The sequence below is a fragment of the Netta rufina genome (assembly GCF_964035555.1).
Source record: "Netta rufina genome assembly, chromosome: 20".
NCBI lineage: Eukaryota > Metazoa > Chordata > Aves > Anseriformes > Anatidae > Netta > Netta rufina.
Window position 1 is genome coordinate 10,128,575 of NC_140144.1, and position 22,741 is coordinate 10,151,315.

The 22,741-nt window shown below is 44.3% G+C and overlaps 1 protein-coding gene across 1 annotated transcript; it reads right to left on the reverse strand.

The window, feature by feature from the left end:
- Positions 1 to 4,858: 4,858 nt before the first annotated feature.
- TRAF1 (TNF receptor associated factor 1) lies at positions 4,859 to 22,741 on the reverse strand. The gene is made up of 11 exons (XM_084299008.1): positions 22,625 to 22,741; positions 20,702 to 20,923; positions 19,706 to 19,790; positions 16,120 to 16,218; positions 14,469 to 14,630; positions 11,257 to 11,328; positions 10,413 to 10,478; positions 9,440 to 9,877; positions 8,888 to 9,065; positions 8,134 to 8,282; positions 4,859 to 6,941 (listed from the first exon to the last, which is right to left on the reverse strand). Exons 2-11 carry the CDS (start codon positions 20,908 to 20,910, stop codon positions 6,723 to 6,725), a joined length of 1,677 nt encoding a protein of 558 aa, XP_084155134.1. The 5' UTR covers positions 20,911 to 20,923; positions 22,625 to 22,741; the 3' UTR covers positions 4,859 to 6,722.

Genomic DNA, 22,741 nt, shown 5'->3' on the forward strand with positions numbered 1-22,741 from the left:
ATCCTGCCTGCAGCGCTGCAGGCCCCCAAGTGCCCAGGCAGTGAGCAATGTCAGAGCGCGGGGCAAGATGAAGCCCACGTTCGTTTTAAAGCTCCTGGACATGGGTGCAGTGGCTAACGCGACTTCTGCAGTGCACCTGGGACCTTGCTCAGGGTTTCCCGAGAAATGCAGAAATAGTCCAAATAGTCCTGGATTGTCCTCCTGGGGGCCAGGAACCACGCGGCACCATGTGCTGTGCCATGCAGGCCACACTGTGCCGTGCTGTGCCGTGCCATGCCGTGCCTACTCCCAATTGCCCAAGGCTGGGCCCATGTTTGCAGAGCTTTAGGCAGCCAAAAAAACTGGCAGCTCATTCTCCCTGCATGAAACACCGTCCTGTGCCTTCACAGGGAACCTGACGCATCTTCAGAACAGCCCAACGACCAAACTCCGCGGTGAGTCATGGTGTGCTCGCCGTGAGTCACGGCAGGATTAAAATAACTCCTGCACCATAACCCTGCTCACGGACAAACACCGCTGCTCACCTCCCGGCAGTGCCTGGGGCTGGTTTGGATCAAAAGTGGCTGGGGTGGGACAGGGGGGCAGTGCCGTGCTGCCAGCCACTCTCCTGGTGGTGCTCGGGCAGGGATCCTCTCATGAGCTCCTCAACCATCGTGGTTTATGCTCACAGTGTCCTGGAAATGCCGGTGGTGTGACAGCTGCATCAAGCCCTGGATCCCACTCACCCCATTAATAAGTGGGGACAGTGTCACTGAGCCCCCTCCAGCATGCAGCAGCTCCCTTCATCCTGGGAGAGGGCACCCTAAGCCCAGGGCCTGCCAGTGGAAAGAGCACGTTAACATTGCCTGGGAACAAAAGTCCCAAAGAATGGGAATAAAAGAGGAACCTGAGGTGGATGCTCTATTTCCAAACACCAAACCAGCTACATGTGGGCATCTCTCCTGGTTTCTCCATGGGAGCCTCTTCTGTGCTGCCCCCATTGAGCCCAATTCAGGGCTTGGACACAGCTGAGCGGCCGCTTTTGCACCGTTGGGGCTGTGGGGACCTTGGTGGGACGATGCTGGACCCACTCCACTGCAGAGGGACCTGACACATTTCTGTGCCACCCTCACAGCCCAACTGCAGAGCCCTCAGCACCGGGGCACGCCAACCCCAGCGGATGCTGAGCTGCTGTGCAGGTGAGGAAGGCGCTGGTTAAGGCAAAGCAGCAGCAGCAGCAGCGGGCCAGGGCCGTTCTGGGAGCAAAATTGCAGAAATGGAGGCCCTGAGGTGGGAGCACAGCCCGGGCTCACGCAGAGCCCCAGCAGCCCTCCGCCTCCCTCGGACGAGCCGGGCTCACGCCACGGCAGGTCGCTGCGGCTCCTTCCCTGCCATTGGATCTCCAAACAAAAACAGCATTTGCAGAGTGGTTTGAATTAAGCCTTGGTGGTTAATTACTCCCCCCCCTCCCTCGTTTTGTCCCCAGAACCCTTTCATCGTACCCCGCGCTTCCAAAGGCAGGGAAGGCGCTTGGGTGAAACCCCCGGGGCCGAGGGGCTCCTGCAGCCACGTCCCGGCTGGGAGTTTACAGGGGCAGCACAGGGCGAGCAGCTCCCAGCTTCCAGCTCCCAGCTCCCAGCTCTGCCTTTCTTCCAAGGGCGCTTTGAAAACTGCCCAGAAATCGGGTGGCTTCTTTTCACAGTGTTTTTCTTTCTTTGAAAACAGGAGTGGGAGGAGGGGTTGTATGTTGGCTTGTAGTCTTGGAAACCGAAGCCGAGGAATATTGAATGGAAACCCAAACACGAAGCTGCCTATGAACTCCGGGCCTGATTTTGAGATAGGATCTGCAGAAACGACGTGCGCTGCCTGCAGCTGCCCAGGAGCCTCCTGCAGCCGAGCAGCGCGGGGCTGCAGCACACGGAGACCTCAAGACCCAGCCTGGCTCTCGTTCGCTCCCCAAAACAATTCCCAGGTGCCGTTTCCATCTGGAGGTTCAGCTGATAAAATACTGCACATTCATGCTAAATAGAAGTAGCCACAAAAAACATAATTTGAGGCTATTGACTTAATTAGCCTTGGCCAACACTTCCCTCTACTCCCCAGGTCTCCGCCGCCTTTGCTCCAAAATATCTCCTTGGCCAACACAATCAAGCTAAGTAAGCTTGAAGCAGCCATGTGTGAGGTTGCAAGTTCTGCTTCTGTCCTGAAGAAGGGCTAAAGCGTGTCTTTTTAATTATTATAATATATTTTTTGGTATTAGTTGATTCAAAAAATAATATCTTTCCCTACAAACCTTGTCCTTGCTTATTTTAGACCCTCACAGCTACACAAGCACTACTACACTGCCAGCCTTACCATTAAACATGGAGCAAACCATCCTAATTTAGCTCATTAGAACTCTCTATTTTTTTTTTTTCATCATTTGAGGACCAAAAAAATCAGCTGACAATTTGCCCAGCAGGAGCGATCCGTTGGACTAGCAAACTCCTGATATTTCTCCCATTCCAGTTGCTGTCCCAGAACGGGGAATCCGCTTCCTTATCGAGAAGGCCGTGTGGCTGACGGCCTCGGAGTTGAGGACTGGAGGCTGTTCCTGGAGCTGAGGACCGGAGGCTGTTCCAGGAACGCCAGAGCCTGCCGCGGAGCCCCGTGCTTGGAAGGCGCCGCAGCTCGGCGCATTCCACACGGACACGGTAATGCTCGGCCGTGCTTCGCGCGCTGCAGCGCAGGGGGAGTCGGTGCTCGCTCGAGCCCTCTCCGAGCAAAGCGATCTACCAAAGGGCACGCTGAAACAAAGGTATGGTTGTAATTAGAAGGAGGGTAGCTAAATCCGACGTTCAGCTGCTTTATGCCAGCTGTGCCTTTAAAAGGAAGAGCATTTAGGCGTCGGGTTTCATGTCTTTTTATTGTTTATTTAGCATGAATTTAATCCGTATCCTTTTTTTTCGGCTTAACTTTCTTTGCGTGCTTCCATGCAATTGCATAAGACATGAAGGGCTTGTAAGTGTTCTTACAGCTGTGCAAGGTTTATATTAATGGAGCCGTTACATAATTTTGACACAGATATGTTATGTACACGTCTGCAGTTCCTGAACTCAGCTCAGAAAATACCACTCCCACCCCCCAAAAAAGAAAAAAAAAAAGAGACAAAAGCCCATTTTATTCCAGGGACAACATGAAAAGGAGTGAAGACCTGGGTGTACTGGTGGCTGTGTGCACACAGTGCAATAAACGTGCCGCTCTCACAGCTCAGCTTGCCTCTGCCTCCTACAAGGCTGGCTCCTACCTGCTGCAAACGAGCAAAGCTTCGTCTGTGTCGTGTCCACAGGACGCTGCACAGCACCAAGTGGCACCAGGCACTGGCTCCCTGCCCTCACAGGCCTTTGCCACCCAGGCCTGCACCATCCCCAGAGCTGACTCCGGGCTGTGCTGCGCTGGGACGGGCCCTGGAGCATCCTGCCCTTTCCCCAGGGTATTTGTCCGGCCAGCTGGGAGGCCTCTGCCTTCCTGCAGCGCTCCCGTTGGCTCTGATCTCCTGGCTGGAGTGGCACCGGGGGCCCCACAGTCAGTGAAATACTGGCTGCTTGCAGGATTTGAACAAAATCGGTGGAGCTGTTAATGGTAGGATCAAGCTAGGCAAAGGCATGGAGGCTTTGGGTCCCTCGGGAGGCTGCAGCCCTCCACCTGCACGTGCACGCACATTTTTAATTCCTCCCTGCAAGCACAGCTCCTCTCCTGCACACACGTGCTGCCTTCTGTCCCGCACACACGTGCTGTCTCCTCTCCCACGCACTTTCTCTTTCCCCAGCTCTCAGCCACCCACGGTTTCACCGTTTCCCCCCTCTGTCTGTCACACCCGAGGAAAACCCTGCCGAGTACTTTCGGGCGATAACCGCTCTGCGGGGAAGCTTTTCACAAAACCAGTGGGAGCGGAGCACAGAGGCAGCCGCCCCCCATCAAGTGAATCCCCACGGGAGAGGCAGCGAGGGCTGAGGAAAGCTCCCCCAGGTACGGAGCAGCTCCCACTCTCATGGCAATGAGGCAGAGCGGCCACTATCTTAATCTGCAGCGATCTGGAGATCAGCGGCCTCCTCCCTCTGCTCTGCTCTGGGTGCAGAGGCTCTGAGAGCAGCGGGGCTGCTGGTGCCACTCGTGCACCTCCCTGTGACAGATCCAGCTCTGCTCAGGGCCCTGCTCCAGCCGGGGATGGGGGCGATGCTGGAGGCCTTGAGCCGTGCTGGGCAAGGGCTGGACAGGCAGGAGGGGGGCAGCAGCCTCCCGGCCCCTCTCTGCATGGCTGGGGCGATGCTGGGGATTTGTCTGAGCCATCTCCTTTCCTGGGGAGGAGTAGCACTTAAATGGGTCAATGCTGAAGACACAGCTCCCTCCTGGAGGTCCTCACAACACTTTGTTCAATTTTCCAGCAAGTCAGAAGCCCATCTGCTGGGTGCCACTCCTTCCATACAAACACACCAACTTCCAGAGCAGAGACTTTAGGGTTTGTTCCCAAAGTTTCCACAGATTCCCCACAGGACTGCAGGCGAGCCACTTCATCGCCGTGCCTCTCAGTTGTCTGTTGGCATCCTGGGGTCTGCAGAGCAGGGCTGGTTGTCACCGGGTCACCGGGCAGCGGCAGCACAGCTGGCCCCGTGCTGTGCAAATAAACCTGCCTGGTGCTACTGCAGGAGTGAGGGAGGTTTGCAGCGTGGCTCAGCTGTTCCTGCAGCAAGCTGCTGTCATCATACCTCCGGGTTTTCGGAGCCAATTCCCAATTTCACAGCTAAAATAATACACAAGCCTTTTTTACGTTAGCGAGCTTTATTTAGGAAATAAATAAAATGTTAAGAAAATATGAATGATTGTAATAAATACAGCACTTGTCAAAATTGCACAGCTATGAAAAGCGTAATATTTTTAGGCATATTACTCCAGTGTGGTTAGAGGGTCTGGCACATAACTGGAAAAATAACTTTCTGTGCCTGAAAGAACATTTCAAACATGGAAGAGAAAAAAAAACTACAGGGGGGGCAAAGAACGTCCAGTTCCTTCCCAAACAACCTTTGACAGACATTTGTTTATCATTTTTTTTTTGTTTTCTGAAATCCGATACTTCATCACAACTAATTATTTAAAAGGATGGTGCCGAGATAGAAATGAGAGATTGAAAAATCTGTTGGTAAGTCAGCAGTCAGGCTGGAGGTTAGTTACAGCACATGACATTTCACCAGCTCTACCAGACAGCTGCTGTTTCCATGGTTTGCAAAATAGCAGTGGACAAACAGTTTCTCCTTTCCCTTCTCATGCAGTGGGCACAATATTGTCTCTCAGTTTTGAGTTCTCAAGTGAGACCTGGGGAATATTGCAGAGGAAAAATGAATATGGTTGCATAAAAGCCCTTCACTCATAAATACACACTTGCCTCTGTCTGCAAGATCAGGCCTTGGGTTTGTGCACTACAGTCCCACCAGCCTTGCAGTCCTGGACGAGCAAGCTGTGCTGCTGGCATGAGTCTGCTGGGAGTTCAGAAACTGCTGCACCAAAACCTGACTCCAGTGATCCTGCCAATCAGTTGTTAAGCAGGGAATAAAGAGCATGGCGCTTGCTGTTTTGGAGGATAAGGTTTAGCATTTGAACTTCATACATTTGCAAGCTTGACTTGATTGTAAAAATAGTCTCTATTCGTTCCTTGCCTCTATTTGAAAAAAAAAAAAAAAAAAAGGATAAAAACATTTCTAGTAGATACACGGAAAAATAAATAAGCAGGAAAAAGATCAGTGCTTTCTACTAAGTCACTTGCCTTGCAGTTTCAGAAGGGACTGAACACTTTAAAACAAAGCTACTGAAGGGTCCTTACCACTGCTTGACTCAGCAGCTCTGGACTCCCCTGGGGTTAACCCTCAGAGCTCCACATTTGAAGTGAAAAGTCAAACTACTCCTTTCAGAAACAGTAGAGGTGATTTCCCCCAGGCACAGTGTCATCTGGTCACACTGCTGATGCAACAGTGCATTTATTTTTTTTACAGAGCACATAAATATAGGACTAAAATAAATAGCAAGAAATACATTGTCCAGTAGAAGGATTTCAAGCTACAAATGCTATCCACAACTCACTGCTTTCAAGGTTACCAAAAAGCACAAAGACACCCATATGGAGCCTCAGGGGAAGGAATCAGCCCTTGTCCCTGGCAGGGAACAGCCGAAATTCCACCCCAGGGCTGCAGCCAGGGCAGCTGAGAGGTGCACGGAAGCTCCTGGAAAAGGGAGCCGCATGCCTCGGTGCTACTGGAGGATGTGGAAAGCGCAGCCTCATCTCTTGCAACCCTGCAACCTCTCAAGCCAAGGCTGTCAGATGGGAGCTTGGGCTGCGCTCTCTTCCAGAGTGACACCCACACCTGGGCAGGCGTGGGAAGGAGCAGCCCCTCTGTCCACATGTGAATCTGCAGGGGTGCGACTGCAATCTACATCTAAGGCAGGAGTATCAGCTGTTTTGTGAAATAATCACAGTTCTCATTTGCAATAGCACACTCCATGTGGCACTGGGCAAAGCACTCAGCATGCTCAGCAGTAACTGTCGCTAGCGGGCAGATCCAGTTGATCTGAATTAATTCAATGCAGCACAGGCTCAGATTTTGAGTGCACATGAAAACTAACACTATGTCTCAAGCTGATGTTTGTGTTGTTTTTTTTTCTCGTAAACTAATGAATTTCAGTGGTCAATTTACCAGACACCCATATTTCAAGATTTAGGAATTTGTTTCTATAATGCATTTAAGGAAAAGTGTGTCTTCTTTCACATAGGCATACTTAGGTGACTGCAATTTGGTCAAAGGGAGGAACATGGGACAGCCACTTGCAACATTCATATCATTCACTGGTCTCTGAAATGAAGCAGAAGTCAAGTCTGGGCGAAATGCATCAATAATATGTTCCCTATTATTTTGGTCAAGCAGCATAAATGTAACCTGAAAAACAGAATGCAGCAATGATGAGTTATTGAACTTAAAAACGAACCAGAAAATATCAGAGACAAACACACAATGCTGCAAAAACAGCTGGATGTTCTATTGATAATTAAGTGCAAACTATAATGAATGTTTCACAAGCTACAAGGCCAATTAATGGGAACAAGGGAGATTGTAACAGTTCCCAAATTAAATATTTAAAACTTTACCATCCATAAAATAAAATGAAATAAAGTAAATAATTATTTCCTGGTAGAGAATTCTACAATGCAAATACTTTTTTTCTCTCTCTCTCCTGACAATTTAAACAACCCCAGGTTTGGTTCCAGTCATTACATTAATTCCGGTGCTGTTGTTTGGAATCAAAAGAAACAGCTCTGTTGTTTGTATGCAAATATGTAGAAGACACAACCTAAATATTAGTATAGGCTCTCAACATTTAATTACCACTTTTATTAATTCGCTGTTCTTTAGTTGGAAATGTAAAATACATATAATGCTTTTTTAATGCAATGAGGATTGAGAGCTTTCATTTCTATTTTTTTAACTGCTAGATGGTAGGAAGGCTATTTATATGAAAGGCTTCCAGAAATATTACCATACAAAGGCAAATGCTAGAAGAGATCAGAACCCTGTGCATATTTCCACTGTCTCTCTAACCATTGTTGCCCTTATCAGATTCCACTGAGAAAATGAGAAGGAAAAAAAAAAAGAAAACAAAAGAAAGAAAAGATCAGGCTAATGTAAGACATCTACAGCACATTTATAAGTGGAACTCTAACCTCACATTTGTAACACCTGTGTTTCAGCAGCAAATGACAATTTTCTTATAAATTGATATTATATATGTATAGCAAGAGCCAGGAAACATTGTGTCTCCTGGTTTATCCCAGGTGGACACAGGTTGGGATACAATAGCCTTGAAAGTGCAGTTATTTCAGTATTCTGGCATTTGAAAATCCTTCAAGGCAAGTATTGAATCTCAGTAGGAGCAGCTTTCCTTGAGCGCAAATCGCTCCATTTAGTGCCAAATTACCACTCAAAATTAAAGTGCGGCTTATAAGCCATCAGAGAAGAAAATGGGAAAACACTCCAACTTCCACTAAAGTCAAGAGAAAAAGGTCTCTTGAGTTCACTGGGGGAAGTAGTGGGTTTATGCTAGGATCAGATATGAAAAAGTTGCCCTTCTTACCTTGTGTCTGAAAGGCCAAGGGAGCAGAGCATCATAGTCTCCTTTCATAACAACAAAGAACAGCGACACATGGGTTCCTTTTCCTGTCCCATCCCCATTCAGATAAATCCGCAGACAAACCTTGTAGCCATACTTTGCAGTGTAGAAAGCTGAAAAAAAGAACTCCTCATTAGTAAAAACCTCCTCTGAAAATAAGACAAAATGACTGTTTTAGCATATGGAAAAAGATTTGTGTCATGTTTTGGTATTATAGAGATGAGGAAAACATACAAATCAGTACAGCTAATAAGCAATGAAAATCCAGTGGCTGGAATCCCTTAAATGACCCATACCTTGGTGAAAATTCTCTGGTATTAGCCACAGAAGGATAATTTACCTAACCAAATTACTTCTCACACGGGAGGTAACTGCAGCAGAAGACCATTCAGTACCATCAGGCACCAAGGCTGTGGATTAGACAACAGAGATCCAGCAGATGTCACTGCAAGTAGCTGCAGCGGAGGGCAAATTGCAAAATGAAAGCCCAGAACAGAACACAGCTCTGTGGCAGAGTACATCACAGCCGCCCTGAATACCAAGCAGGAGAGCATGAGGTCTTCATACAAACAGCATCTTAGGAGCTCTCCTTAATAGCTCCCTGGAGTTATTTTAAAGCACTTCCTGACCATGAGGAGAAAGGAGCGTCATTCTAGAGAAATCAGTGGGTTTTCTACAGGACCGAGCTTTGCTAACACACGTATAGGTCGTGTTTTACCTGGTGAGTACAAACTGACTGTTCTTCCCGTCACAGAGTCCTGTAACTTCCGGCCAACGTCTGTTATTTTCCACAGAAAGACCCCGTCGTAGGACGCTTGCTCAGAGAACAGAAGACTCTTATGAAGATTGCTGAGGCCTGCGTCCTTCTGGGTCAGGCACCGGTGCAGCTCTGCAATCTAGAAAAAAACCACACAGTTCTCAATCAACCCCACTGCCCAGCCTGATGTGCTGCAATAGCAGCAGAATTGTGCAAATGTCCTCATTTTCTGAAGGGTCTCCTCTGAGTTCTTTTGGCAAATTCTTAACATTCACAACTCTCAGGAATAGCCAGAGAAAGAACTGCCTAAACACAAATTTAGATAAAAAAAAATATTAGAGATCTCCATTTGAAAATTTATCCAAAACAAGAAAAGGATCTTGTAGATGTGTCTAAAACTTAACACTTCACAGCTTCAATTCCTGTGCTCATTTCTATCCCCGTCTCTACATCATCTCTCTCTGACACGTGTTAAGTATGTCATCTACACAGCAAGCACACATAAATATTTACCTTCAGTTCAAGGCCCCGTATTATATTTTGATCAAGTTCACTCTGTCTCCGAAAGGCTGTGATTTCCAAGTTAGAGGTTTCCACTTCCTTATTGAGCACTGACACAATATTCTCAAACACATGTAGCTTATTTTCTAGCTCAGAAATCACTTTCTCCCTCACAAGGTGTTGCAGAATGGAATCATCTTCAGGAACAGAAGATCCAGGAAAACAGTCTACTTCCAGATCCCCATTGATTTCCAGACTGCCTGGGATCTGCAGATCAGGGATGCTTTTTTCTGTAACATTCACATTCAGCTGTGATGGTGGGATGAAACCATTTGCAGCTTTGGAAACAGTGCACAAGCTTGCCTTCAGTTGCTTTATGTGCTGCAGCAGAAGCAGCATGTGGGCCCCAACTGCAGTTTTTTCATGCTCCTTCATCTTCTCTTTGCTTCCCTGTAAGAAGACATGATTAATACTCTCTACACAGCTACCACAACTGGCCAAATCAAGCCATGTTCCCTCTAGCTTCTTGGGAGAGACAGGGATGGGAGGACTGCAAGATACAGGCCCAGCTACAGAGCAGCAGACTCTCTTCAGAGACATGGAGAGTGGAAAACCAACAAGCCCCCTAATGATCAGTTTAGGGTACGTGTTCATACGTGTGTTCGTGTTACATAAAAAGAAAACAGTTGTCTACGATTTATGTATTAAACAGGATATCAGGCAGATTACCGGCAAGATTCTCAAATAAGCCAGTATTTAATACATACACTGTCCACAGAAGATCAGGCAAGGCAGCAACTGCAAACTAAAATTCAGAGAAGACCTATTACTGATTTAAGAGGTGTTACCTCTTAACATCCAAAACAGAGTGGAACGGCACATCTGATAACCCAGCAGAATTGTAATAAACATCTATTTTTATCTGAAGTCAGTGCAGTGTACAGGCCAGAGAACAAACCTTCCTGAAGGCAGCAGTTTTACTTACCCTAAATGAGCAGCCAACTTCAGAAAATCGACATCCATCCTTGTTGATCAAGACTGTAGAGTGGTTCTGTTGAAAAAAAAAAAAAGGCAAGAAAATAATCAAATACCAATTTCAATTCTTTTATCTACCTACAAACACCTCAGCCCCATCCTCGGCAGCTACATGTATAAATCAGGTTAATTCAAGTCAAGGCATTGCCACAGCTTACAGTGTCTGACCAGTTCTGAAAACTCATTGATAAATCAACCAAGAGTGTGGTGGATTGGAAGTTTCTTGGAGGCAATCTGGCAGTTAAGTGCCTTTCTAACATACTGATGTAACAGAGTTTAGCAAGCCACAGTGATCCCCTAGTAACAACTTCCCATAAATAATATGGCAATAAGCAAGGTGTCCCACCACAGCTGTGCACACAGCCACTTTAACACTCTTCCTGCTCTTAGAGAAAGCACAGAAGAGCTGCATCTTGCAGCAGGCCCTGGGAATGAACAGATCTATTGGACCAAAAGCTCTGGCTGGCACAAGAATTTAGTTCCTTTCACAACCAAAAGCACCTGTCTTTAAATACTCTGTTATACAGCATATGCTTCTTTCAGTCAAATGGGTCTTCCTGAATACTTGAAAGGAAACAAACACTTCCCTGGCTTCGGCAGATTAATTTAGTGAGGTAACTGTGGGGGCAGAAAAGAGAAGCTATACATGAGAGCTATGCTGGGATGTAAAAAAGCATCCAGATATAACTGCCATGTCTGAAGATGTTCTCAGATGATCAATTAATCTACATGAACAAGTGATACTTCCATGAATTGAAATAAAGTTGTACTGTTTTCACTCATCTTTTACCTACCTTTTCCTTTGATGATGTTTCTGTTTGCACACGTTTCTGTTCCCTACATAAACTGCCTTCACAGGAATGTTTCTGTCATTAAAACAAGAAGAAAGGAATTGAGCACATTATTAAAATCGCTGAGCATCTTTACTTAGGAGTCTTTGAAACGTTGCTTCTGTTTGGGAATGCTACTCCCGTTTCACAGAAAATGAAGGTCAGAGGGGCTTTTCTACAAGAAATTCTGTGCTATGGAAGAGTTTGCAAGAAGTTTCTTGCTTCCTTCCTGGAAGGTGTGGATTTAAAGAAGAGAAAAAGAAAGGAGAGTAACTTCCATAGGAGCACTATGAGCTCTGCAACACATGGTACAAAACCCTGTACCCCTGTCCAGACAGTGACCACTCTTGACCTCACTGCTCAATAGACTGCAGTGTTTTCAGGCTTCTTTTCAGGCAGAATAACCTTCAGAAACGTGGGACTAAAGCACATCTGTTAAAAGTGGGTGCTGTTGTCCCCTCTGCAAGGAGTTGGTTGCACAGGGGACGGATTCAGTGGTTTCTTAAGCTCAGCTTCTCATCTGATCACGCAGCTCAGCTCAGCAGGTATGTTCAGTGACACATCTCCAGATGCAACACCCATTAAATGAAAGCACAACGTGTGATCTGTTACTTATGAGGCCCTGAGTTCTCGGAAATTACTTACAGATGCCTTCCAAGGTCATCCTGGGAAATCTGATACAAGATTGGCAACGTACAAGTCTTGCCCAGTTCAAACCATAGCATGTACAATCACACACGCATGTGTATGTTCACACATATGTACACCCAGTGGCATGCAGGTGGATTATGGAACAGAAAGCAAATACATGGGAAAACCAAATATAAACTCAACTTCCATTGGCTTCGCATAGTTTGCTCAGTGTGCAGACCCTTCTCAGGTTCAGCTTATTAACATTTTGAAGGCAGGGATCCAAATTTTCCATCATGATGTAGTAATGCAAAATGCATTAGTGCTAACATGAGACTTCCTGCCTTTCCTGGCTTCAAGGAGGGGAAAGTAATCCTCCTGCCATTGGTTCAAACTACAACTGTAACTTGTGTATTTAACACAGCAACTGTCAGCTTTCAACCCAAACTACACAAGGGGGTTACCTTTAATCTTTATAAATGCCTTTGCATGCCAGTACATTTCCTATAGTCTGGAATTTTTTGTTGATAAAGCCATTTCGGCAGCCCTCAAGTCCTTCCTCTGCAAAGAGTCCGGAGGTTTCTCTTTTGATCCCCAGAAATAGACAGGTCTTTTTTCCACTCTTTAATTTATTTTTGCATACTCTGTATCTTAGGTATTGCACAGCATGCGTCTTTACTCCTTACTTGCTGCTCTTTCACTCCTTCAGATCCCCGACTTCCTGAAGGGGAGAGAGGCTGGCGGGAAGTTTGTTTAAAATATGGGACTGCAAAAGCCATGAGACCAACAACTGATTAGCTAAGGTAGAGAGAGTGAGAGCAGTGCCCCAAACTTCCCGGAGGACTGGGGATATACACACAAACAAGCAAAATTCATATGCCACATAACTATAAATTTAATAAGGCAGATCACGTAACCAGTGGAATTCCAGTTTTATGAATGTTAGCTAAGGCAGGCAGTGGAGGATCAACATTTCAAGGCAAATCCCCTGCCAAGCTTCTTAACTAAAAATTAGTAAGATGACAGCTAACCAGAACGAGGGGGAGGAAAACAGTTTGTCACTGCAGGAAAATGAAGCTTGCTGAGGTAGATCTGCAGTGCCACAGAGCTCAGGAAAAAGAAAGGTGCTCAAGGAACAGACTCACAGCTCAAGTTTCACTCTCCTGCTTGCCTGCTGCACTTTCAGAAGGTTGCAAGGGATTAAGTGTTGCCACCTCCTGGTATCTGCAGTGTCTCTGAAACAGACACTGGATTTACCACTGGTAAAATGTGCCTGGGTCCAGATACTCTTCTCTCTCCACAAGAGTTGCTGAGATATGAAGAGTGCATGCAAAAGCTTCCTAAGCTTGTTTTAGAACGAGTGCCTTCTTCGTACTCCATGAAGGACTGCTACCCCCACATGTTGGGTGTATCTCATGGCCCAGTATTTGGAAAGGCTTACATCTGTGACAATTATGGCATATAAAGCCACCCACTGCTATTCACATCAGGCTACACTTCTGAGATACTCACAACGCTCCTGCTATGTAGGTCTTAACATCACTATGCCCCCACTGCAGGACAAAACTTCAGGACTGGCAACTATTCTCTCTGCATTATCTGGAGGGCTCAGCATTCATCCTGCTCCACCCCAGAAGTGTGCTGTCCCAGCAACACCTTCCCAGACGAGAGCCCACAGGGTCACGAGCTAGGTGGGGCTGGGATGAGAAAGCTTTCACAGGTTTCAAATTGAAACACATGTAGTGGTGTTAGCAAGGGTGGATCTCTCTTGTTCAAGCTGCTATTGCTTTGTCCCAGGAGTTTTTAAAGCACAAAATGCCCCAAACAGAAGGTGCTGCACTTCCACCATGAGGCTGAGAAACGTGCAACTGATGCTGTATCTTTGGCAATCTCGTATAGCAGCTAATTTTCTAACACTTTTCACCTGCCCCACCATACCATTTCCTTCTTCAGCAATACAGAGCAGTTTCTGTTAGCTCCTTTGATGCCCTCAGACCACCCCCAGAACTTGTACCGCTTTGCACCTTCAAAAACTGGGGAAAAATGAAGAGCATCTTTAAAAATGTTAAAATGAGCACACGAAGTCACTTAAAATCTGCAAGTACCAATGCAGGTTGTTGCCCTGCTTTCATAATACCTAATAGAAATACTATCTGATGAAAGGAAAAAAAAGAAAAAGGCAATTTTAATTTGAATAAAAAAAAAAAGACTCTTTTCAAGATCTCTTCCCTGTAACTGTCTGTGGTTCTTTATCATATCTACCTCATACTGGGAGACACACTTTGACACTGGAGCTAAAATGGGGACTACCCGAGCCCTGGCTGAGCACACAGGTATTTCCCCCTCCCTGCTGTAACATCACAACCAGACTATCAAATACACATCATTTTTCTCTTGAATACATGCATGGAAAAAATAGCAAACTCAGAAGAATTAAATTTTCTCTACATGCAGCAGCATTCATGAAATCAGGATGAAAAATATCATGATAGATTATTTAAGCCATTAATATAAAACCATTATTTGAAACAAATAAATGTTCTCACTTGGTATTCACTACTGGATAGGCTCCGCTTGCACTTCTGACACACTGTCACATTATTGACACATCCGTCTTCCAAATGATCTGCAAGATTCTTTCTCATTACCATGTGTCCACAGCCAGTGTGACAAGGGATTAAAGCATATTCACATAAACTCTGATGCTCCTGGAAGTTAAAAGTTGCAAACCAAAATGTTAACTGTGGAGAAACATAAATAGCTTGCATTCTGCCAGCTTTGCTTTACATTTCTTCTAAGCTCGGGTAAAGTCCCACTCTATAGCATTACCAAGATTAGTGTTGAAAAATCCACCATCTTTACTGGGGCTTTTTTGATAATTTGTAACTTTAAAAAAATATATAATAATAATAATAATAATAATAATAATAATAATAATAATAATAATAATAATAATAATAATAATAATAATAATATATTAAAAAAAAACTTTTGATAGATTCAAACATGAGCTCTCTCTGGAACTGCTCTGACTGACAGGATGAATGTGGTTAGCCTGCTGACATTTCTATGTAGCATAAAAGAATGGTCATCTGACACCTATGCAACAGTTAGGATACAACTCTCATCTATATTTTAAATAACTTCTAAAACTTTTCATTATTTGCATCTTCTCATCTCAACAAGAAAACTGTCAGCATCTTCTTTCATGACTACATCCAACAGGTTCACTTTCATTCTTAAAAACACAGTATTCCAACATAAAATATTTATTCTGGCCTCTTCTACTGAATATTTGGCACTGTGTCACAACTGATTTTGTCTTTAGAGGGAGATGGCTGTCCCCTACAGAACTGGCTCAGACATGCCAATTTCAATCACACGCTCAACTTTCAAATTCATTTTGCCATGTATTCGTGCTGAGAGGGGCTCCAGTTTTCAAAACTATGAAGCTGAGAAAACTGGGCAGACTTTTTTTCCTTAAAGAGGAATGCACTCAAATAGAAAACTCGTGCAAAATTAGTGAAGACAAGAAAAGGCAGCAGCACCTCAGATGCTTATTGCATTCACAGGCATCCATGGTACATGGCAGACTCCCTGTTATAAATACAGAAAGGCACCCTGTTCCTACAGCAGTGGTCCAAAATAAAGCTGCTTTAGCATCATGAGATTTATCTTCATTTTTTCATGATTCTGTTTTGCATGTCGGATTCACAAACCCTGTCCATCTAAATTTTTTATCTGGGGCATTTCACATCTGCCTGAAAAGAATGATGAATGCATTCAATCAATTGGAATCATATGCACAGGATGAAATTATTTCTATTTAAAAAAATACTGAAGATATTGCTCATAACAATGTCCTGGAAATTGAAGTATTTTCATGCTACTGCTTGTAGCATCTTTGAATTTAAATAATAAGTAAACTCTACAGAAAATAAATATAATAAAAAACCATAGCTGACACATTTGAGCAACGTTAATTTCACAATCATTCAGGATGTTCTGGATTTGATCAAAGCTCTGTTAAAGTAATGAGATGTTTTGAGATACTCTGTTGGTATGAATCATGATATCTTTGTTGATTCTTGTGAATTTGCACTAATCTGTGTTTGCTGAGAAACTAGTTTCATTCTTCTTCTGTCCACATTCAAGTAAAAACACATTTTAATTTAAAGAAATTGCCTTTAAACGTACTTCAAAATTTTTCATAATACCAGACCAACTGCATCCAGGGGTCACACAGTGTACTTTGAGTTCAGAAATCTCTTTATTAATGGCAGCATCACCAAAAGCCTGGAAAGTAAACACAGTAAGGAAAAATCACTGGGCAGAAAGTACTCCAGCATGCATTTTTGTGGTAGGAATTATCGAGACTTCAGATCTTGATAAATCCCTTCTTTTTTTTTGTTTTATTTACTCTACTACCATAACACTTTCCTATTTAGCAAGTATTCTGATGTTAGTAGAGTCAAATAATTATAATTTCTTTGTTATGATTCTAAAATAAATTATTTGATGCATTATAAATTTATTGAAAAATGCATGGCCAACTATAGCTTTTATTTCAAGTTCCTTTTCACAGAAGCCTGAAATACATCACGTGCAATGAATGTGCTGATGTGATCCTAACTATAGGGTGCTGCCATGTGCGACTCTAATGAATGCATTTCATTATTGGGGTCATTAACACCTCCTAAAGTGCTGTAGAGAGGACTTGAGTCTGTTCTGCAGTGAGACTACATTTCTCAGACCAGGCTGTTTCCATTTAGTATGGCACTGTGTACTAAAGAAATGTAAACCACATGTGAGATTTTTTATTATTATTTTTTTTACTACTTAGCTGTTTTTTTTTTTTTCTTACGCTGTGAAGAATTGTGAAATTATTCAGCAAATGATAAAATACTTCACATTTTTAATATTACCTCTTGCACAATCAAAATAGGTACAGTGACACAAGAACAAGACAGTGGTAAGTGCACAGTAAGAGGACAACAGATTTCCTATGTAACCTAACGAAGAGCAAGTCAGGAATTGGGGGCCGGGGAGGGGGTCTCTACATATAAAGGGGGAAAAAACATTTATAACTGATGTCTACACTTCAGTGAGGTTACTGAAATTCTACACAATGAGTTAGAAAAGTTAGCAAATAAAATTATCAGAATCAACATTGCTGTTTGTTTTTTAATCTAGACACAAATGTTTGTAGTCATCTACATTCGTCATATTAAATCATGTAAAAGAAGCACAACCAGCTCTATGAATGGTAACAAGGAAATAAATTTATATATGCAGAGTCTAACAGAAACTCCTTTCCTCTTCTCAACCTGTAAACAAAGTCTACCTCTGAAGAATTTCTGCACACAGATCACAAACAACTCCACAAATAAGAAATTAAAAAAAAAAAACACAAAAAAAACCCCCCCCCACACACAAAAAAAACCAACTAATAGGCTGTACAAACACGTGTGGCTCCATCTGCATGTATGGAAGATATTATGTAGTAAGCCAGCAATTAGTGAAAGCATACCAGCCCCAGCCTCTAAAATATTCTAGTCTAATTCATGATCAAATCAATGAAATTCAAGTTATCAAGCACATGGTGGCTTTTTTCCCCATGTCATAAGAAAAAAACTCAAGGAATTTCCTGACATTACTAAATAGATCTTTTAAAATATATTTAACTACAGGGACAGTCCCAGCAGTGCCAGGGTTTCTTACTGCTGTGTGCATTCCCTGTGCTTTTTGTTTCACATTTGGAGTTGGTAAATCACTCTGGACACAGCTCTGTTAAAAAACAAGGCAGAAAATCCTCCTCTCTTCTTTTATCCGCACAGGTCACTGCTTTGAAATACCCGCAGAACTTCTTGCCCTCCTATCTGGGAACATAAGCTTGCACGGAACTTTGTTAGGGGCCTGAGTCAGACCCTCGTACTGTAAATGAGATGACTCTCACTGACAGTAAAGTGTTCTGGGTCAAACAAAAGGAAACAGAAACTATTTCTCTCTGATTTGCTATATTGTAGTTGGATGTCTCCCTCTCGTTTTAGCCATTTCAAAGGAAGATGTTGGTGCAGGTGCTGCCGGTGGCTGTTGTGGGACACCACAGACGCCTGGTTCTGTCTGTCCCAGAGCTCGCTGCAGCTGAACCAGGATCTTCCACTGCTCTAACACAGCGAGGAAGGGAGAGCCACAAAGGGGTTTGAGCTCAGTGCAGAGTAGAGAATTGTCCCCTAAGCAAGCTTCATGAATGACAGCAGATAGGGTGTGAGCAGAGTTGTAGGCGGATGCCCCCCACTCTTCTGACTGACTTCAGTGGCAGATGCACACCAACTGATCCTGAAGAGCACCAGGGCAAGGCTTGAAGTACATGTAGTATGCCAACAGTTCATAAATTAAGAATATGATAGGGAAGGTATGGAAGATCATGGGATAAGATAAAGCAGATACACCTCTTGATAGGCCCTTTTATTTCCTCTTGTGTAAGTATCTTATTTAAAATATAAACATATAAACAGATAGCATAGGGAATAAACATTAAGCAAAACCACAGTAAAGGTAAAGCAGAGATTAACCAGGATAAGATATGGAGCAAAGAACAAACCTGCTATACAGTCTTTATTACTCATGTTGTTCACAAACCGTGGATCATTTGTTGTAAATTGATCTGTACAGGCAGATCCTCGTGCTTTTGTGGTGACTGACTTCATGTGGACTCTCAACAGGCATAGGAATCTGCCCAGACAGATCAGTTTGCAAGAGTGGGGCCCTGTTTACTGTAACCCACCCACAGATCTTGCAAAAAGTCCCGAAAGACTTAGGGAGAATCCTGTACCAGAGAAATCTGAAAGTTATAAAAAATTAACAGTCGACATAGAATAAGAATTTCATAAGGGTTTAGCTCTATCTATCTGTGGTTCTATGGTGCATGAAATTCTGTTACCAGGAAATTTACTGCAGAATTGAAGATTTTTTCTGAGATTTTACTGACTTCAGTGTTAACTGCAGATTCATTATTTTGCTGCAGTCAGTTACTATATTTTGCCTTTTACTTCACTGCCAGCTGACTCTTGGGTTTCATTCTTTCCTAACAAATTCAGACAGAATGTGTATCTCTTGGTATTCCTGCCCGGAATTGGAAAGGAAGGAAGAAGATGAGCTGGTACTGAGCCCTGTGTTTGTGTTCAGGATAAAGGATAGCGCAGTGACATGCCTGGAAAATCACATAACAGCAGAAGAGATCTGCAGCATTACATTACAGATGAAAATTATGCATGCTAGTGCATAATTTTTATCAATGATTATGTTCAGCTCTAAGTTTTCCACTCTTTTCTCCAGATATCCTGGCTGTCAAAGCACTCTCCAGGCAATTCAGCTGGCTAGCCTATACTCCAGCTTCTTCTCTGAGAGACAGCTCTAACCTGAAAGTTCAGTAACATGTCTGAAGGGTGCAGAGAAACTTGCCACCCCCAAGTGGGAAAGCCACTACGATACTTACTAAGGATAGTAAGTAACAGCTAAGACAATATTACAAGTAGGAAAGCACAGGTTAACGGAAGGCAATAAAGGTTAATTATACAGAACAGTGGGGAATTTTACACTGCAGAACTGAATTGAAAAGTCCTAAGGATGCCATTACACCTTTTAAAAACAAAAACTTTGGGAAACTCAAATGACTGAAGCACAAGTTTACATTCTCTCCTAAATTATATTTTAATGTTGACTATAGAGGAGACCAGGCAGTGATTAATGATAAATTAATGAACTGGTAACTACGACTTACCCTTTCTTCTGCCAATAGGCTTCCTTCACTTAAAGTACTGGGATCCTCCTCTTTACATTTCTGGCAAATTGGATTTTTATTGTTTCTGGCAAAAAGAATAAACAATCAATTAGTTAACTGTAGTTTAGGATGTCTTTGTATACACACTGAAATAAATTAAAATGTGGAAGTAATTTCTACTCAGAATCCATAACCTTTGTTCATTAAAGGGCCGATTTTTAAACACACTGAGGTAAACAAACAAACAAAACCCCTGCTATTCCATTCCTTGAGATCAGAACCAGGCCCGTACATTTTATCTGTATTTCACCAAAGCAGCAGCAGCTTGGATCATGAAAAACAATAAAGCTGGGAACCTATTTAGCCAGGACTGCAACCCTGTCACTGTATCTTGACTGCTTCTGTTTTCCAAAACATCAAAGCTCAAGTCAGCTCATATACACAGACATGTACTGCAATTTCACCTCCCACCTGTAGGGCAGACAGGAACTTTTCCAAAGGCTCTGAATCAAGGTGTAATTCTTGAAAGAAAAGGGAGGACAGAAGCACGTATTTAATCATAACAAATACCCACCTAGCTCCTGGTTTCAGGATAATGGCTGTCATTGTTTGTCATTAATGGCAACAGCACCTTAATATGTAGTGATCTAGCTGAGTTATTACATTTCAAACTCTAAGATAATGTTTATTAAAATCCCATCCCATCACTTACCAAAGGACTGTAAACTCCTATGATAGTATTAAGTCAGCCTTGCACCAATTGTTCGAAGTTAAATAAGTACTGTTATGTTGCAATTACACACAGGAAAACTGACACCTTTCAAACTCTGTAATCCAGCCTTTCCCACCCCATAGACATCCACACTGGAAACAAGGAAGGAGGCAGAGACCACGCCGTGTTCCCTGGAGGTAAGTACTTCCAGACTGGCACTGCACAGGGTACTTGCAGCCAGAGAATGGGTCACAGCAGTGTGACCCTTTGTAGCAAGGACCTACCGTACAATCCACGACAGGCAGGCTGAGCAGTATCTATGCCCACAGAGCGTTTGCAGGGCTTTCTTCAGAATATTATTGCAGTTGCTGCACAGGTACTTCTGATCAGGTGCATCTTCACAGATGTTAGTGGGATATCCAAAAGGAAATTCATTTTCATCAGGAGAAGAGCTGGGGACATCCTGCGGGCCTCTGCTTGATTTCTCAGCCATTTGAAGTAAACTACTGTCAAAGATGAGGAAAAAATAAAAGGTGCTGAAACGAGGAGACACACGCTCACTTTGATGTGAGAGAACACATTAGGCATCAGTCCTCAAAGCAGCTCCAAATCTGTGTAGTAGTCTAGTGATCTGTTTAATTGACTCTGTAGCTGACATGCGTGACTAAATGTCACAGCGGGGTTTGACGAGGTACCAGCAGGAAATTACTGTACAGATTTAAAATTTCCCTGAAACACAATATGAAAATGGACAATACATTAAACAAAAGTCCAGGGTTTTCTTCCCACAGTTTTTCAGTTTGTAGAAAGATGAAGTAAACAGTCCCATCATCTTGATCCCATCTGTCCATGACACACAAAAGAATTTCCTGTAGAGTAAATCCCCAACAACATTCAATTTCCAGCAGCCAAAATTTGAGATTATACTTTATAGATGCAGAAATTGAGCAACTGATATGTCTTTAATGACTTTCCTTAAGTCCTAACACTAGTGGCAAAATAAAAAAGGAAATCTCAAGTCCACAAAAAGTTTAACACCTGTGCTCTAACCAGAAATACCTAAAGCCACACATGAAAAGGTATAAAGCATGTTCAGCAAGGGTTTTGGTTAACAAGAGGTGTGCAGTTGAATACTTTTGGATATGCAACCAGAAGTGATTCTGGTGGTCTCCACAGTTGCTTGGAAAGTTCAAGACAGGTTTTTACCCAGGGGCCTGGCACATTTGGAACATGAATCTACTGAAGACTTTTTTTTTTTTTTTCCCTTGACAGTACTGACACAAAATAACTTATCTCAGTACCAACTTTGACTTTATTAAAAGTAACACTACCAAGTGTGAAAGCAATGGAATCAATATTTAAGTTGATTGGACTCGTTGAGGTTTGCGCCCCGTGGGTGCTAGGTTGCCCTAAGAGGACTTGCCTTGCCTACATGTCCACACTGTGTTTCTGGGGCACGCTCAGGACACGCTGCAGCCCCCTGCACTGCGCCAGCACACAGCGAGAGGCTGGGATGGAAGCGAGTGCAGCTGCCACCTGGTATAGAAAACTATAACGATGGGAGACCCAAATTCAGCTCCGTCCCCTGTCTGAGGGGACTCAGACTGACATCTCCCACCTTCCCTTCACTGCTGCAGCAATGCGGGCACTTTCCACACCTCCCGTGTAAGCTGTTTGCTCTGTGGGGACGAACAGCCAGACCTTTGGGCCAGGCAAGGCACAGAGACAGCGGTGTGACTGTGACACCCAGCGCACAGGGCATCCCCAGGATTTTAAATACTTCCTTGAACAGCATTTTTTTTTCTGGTTCTGGCAATTCACTTGGCCTCTCTAGGCACTCAAAAGGGAGGCGAGCAACAAACGCAGCGCTGCCAAACCTCTCAAGAACCCAAAAAATGAAAGCCTGCAATGCTAAATGTGACAGAAACCGCACCGCTAGCTAATGAAGCTCTGTTACAGGCGTAACTGATGGGCACCCGGTGACAGCAGGCACAGAGGAGGACGCTGCCAACCACCCACAGGCTTTGCAGGGCCGGCCTCCTCCTCCTTCCTCCTCCTCCTCCTCCTCCTCCTCCTCCTCCTCACCACTCCACCCGCCAGGCCCGAGGATGCCGAGGGGCAGCGGGCGTCCCCTCAGCGGGGCCGGGGCGGCCTGAGGCGGGGCCGGGGCCCTCCCTTCTTCCTTCTTTCCCTCCCGCTCCCCTTACCTGAGCCCGCGGGGCCGGGGCCGGGGCCGGGGCCGGGCCCCTCGGCACGCAGCGGGGAGAGCCGCGGGGCCGGGCGGGGAGCGGCGTGAGGCGCCTCGGGCCGCCCCGGTGGGGGCG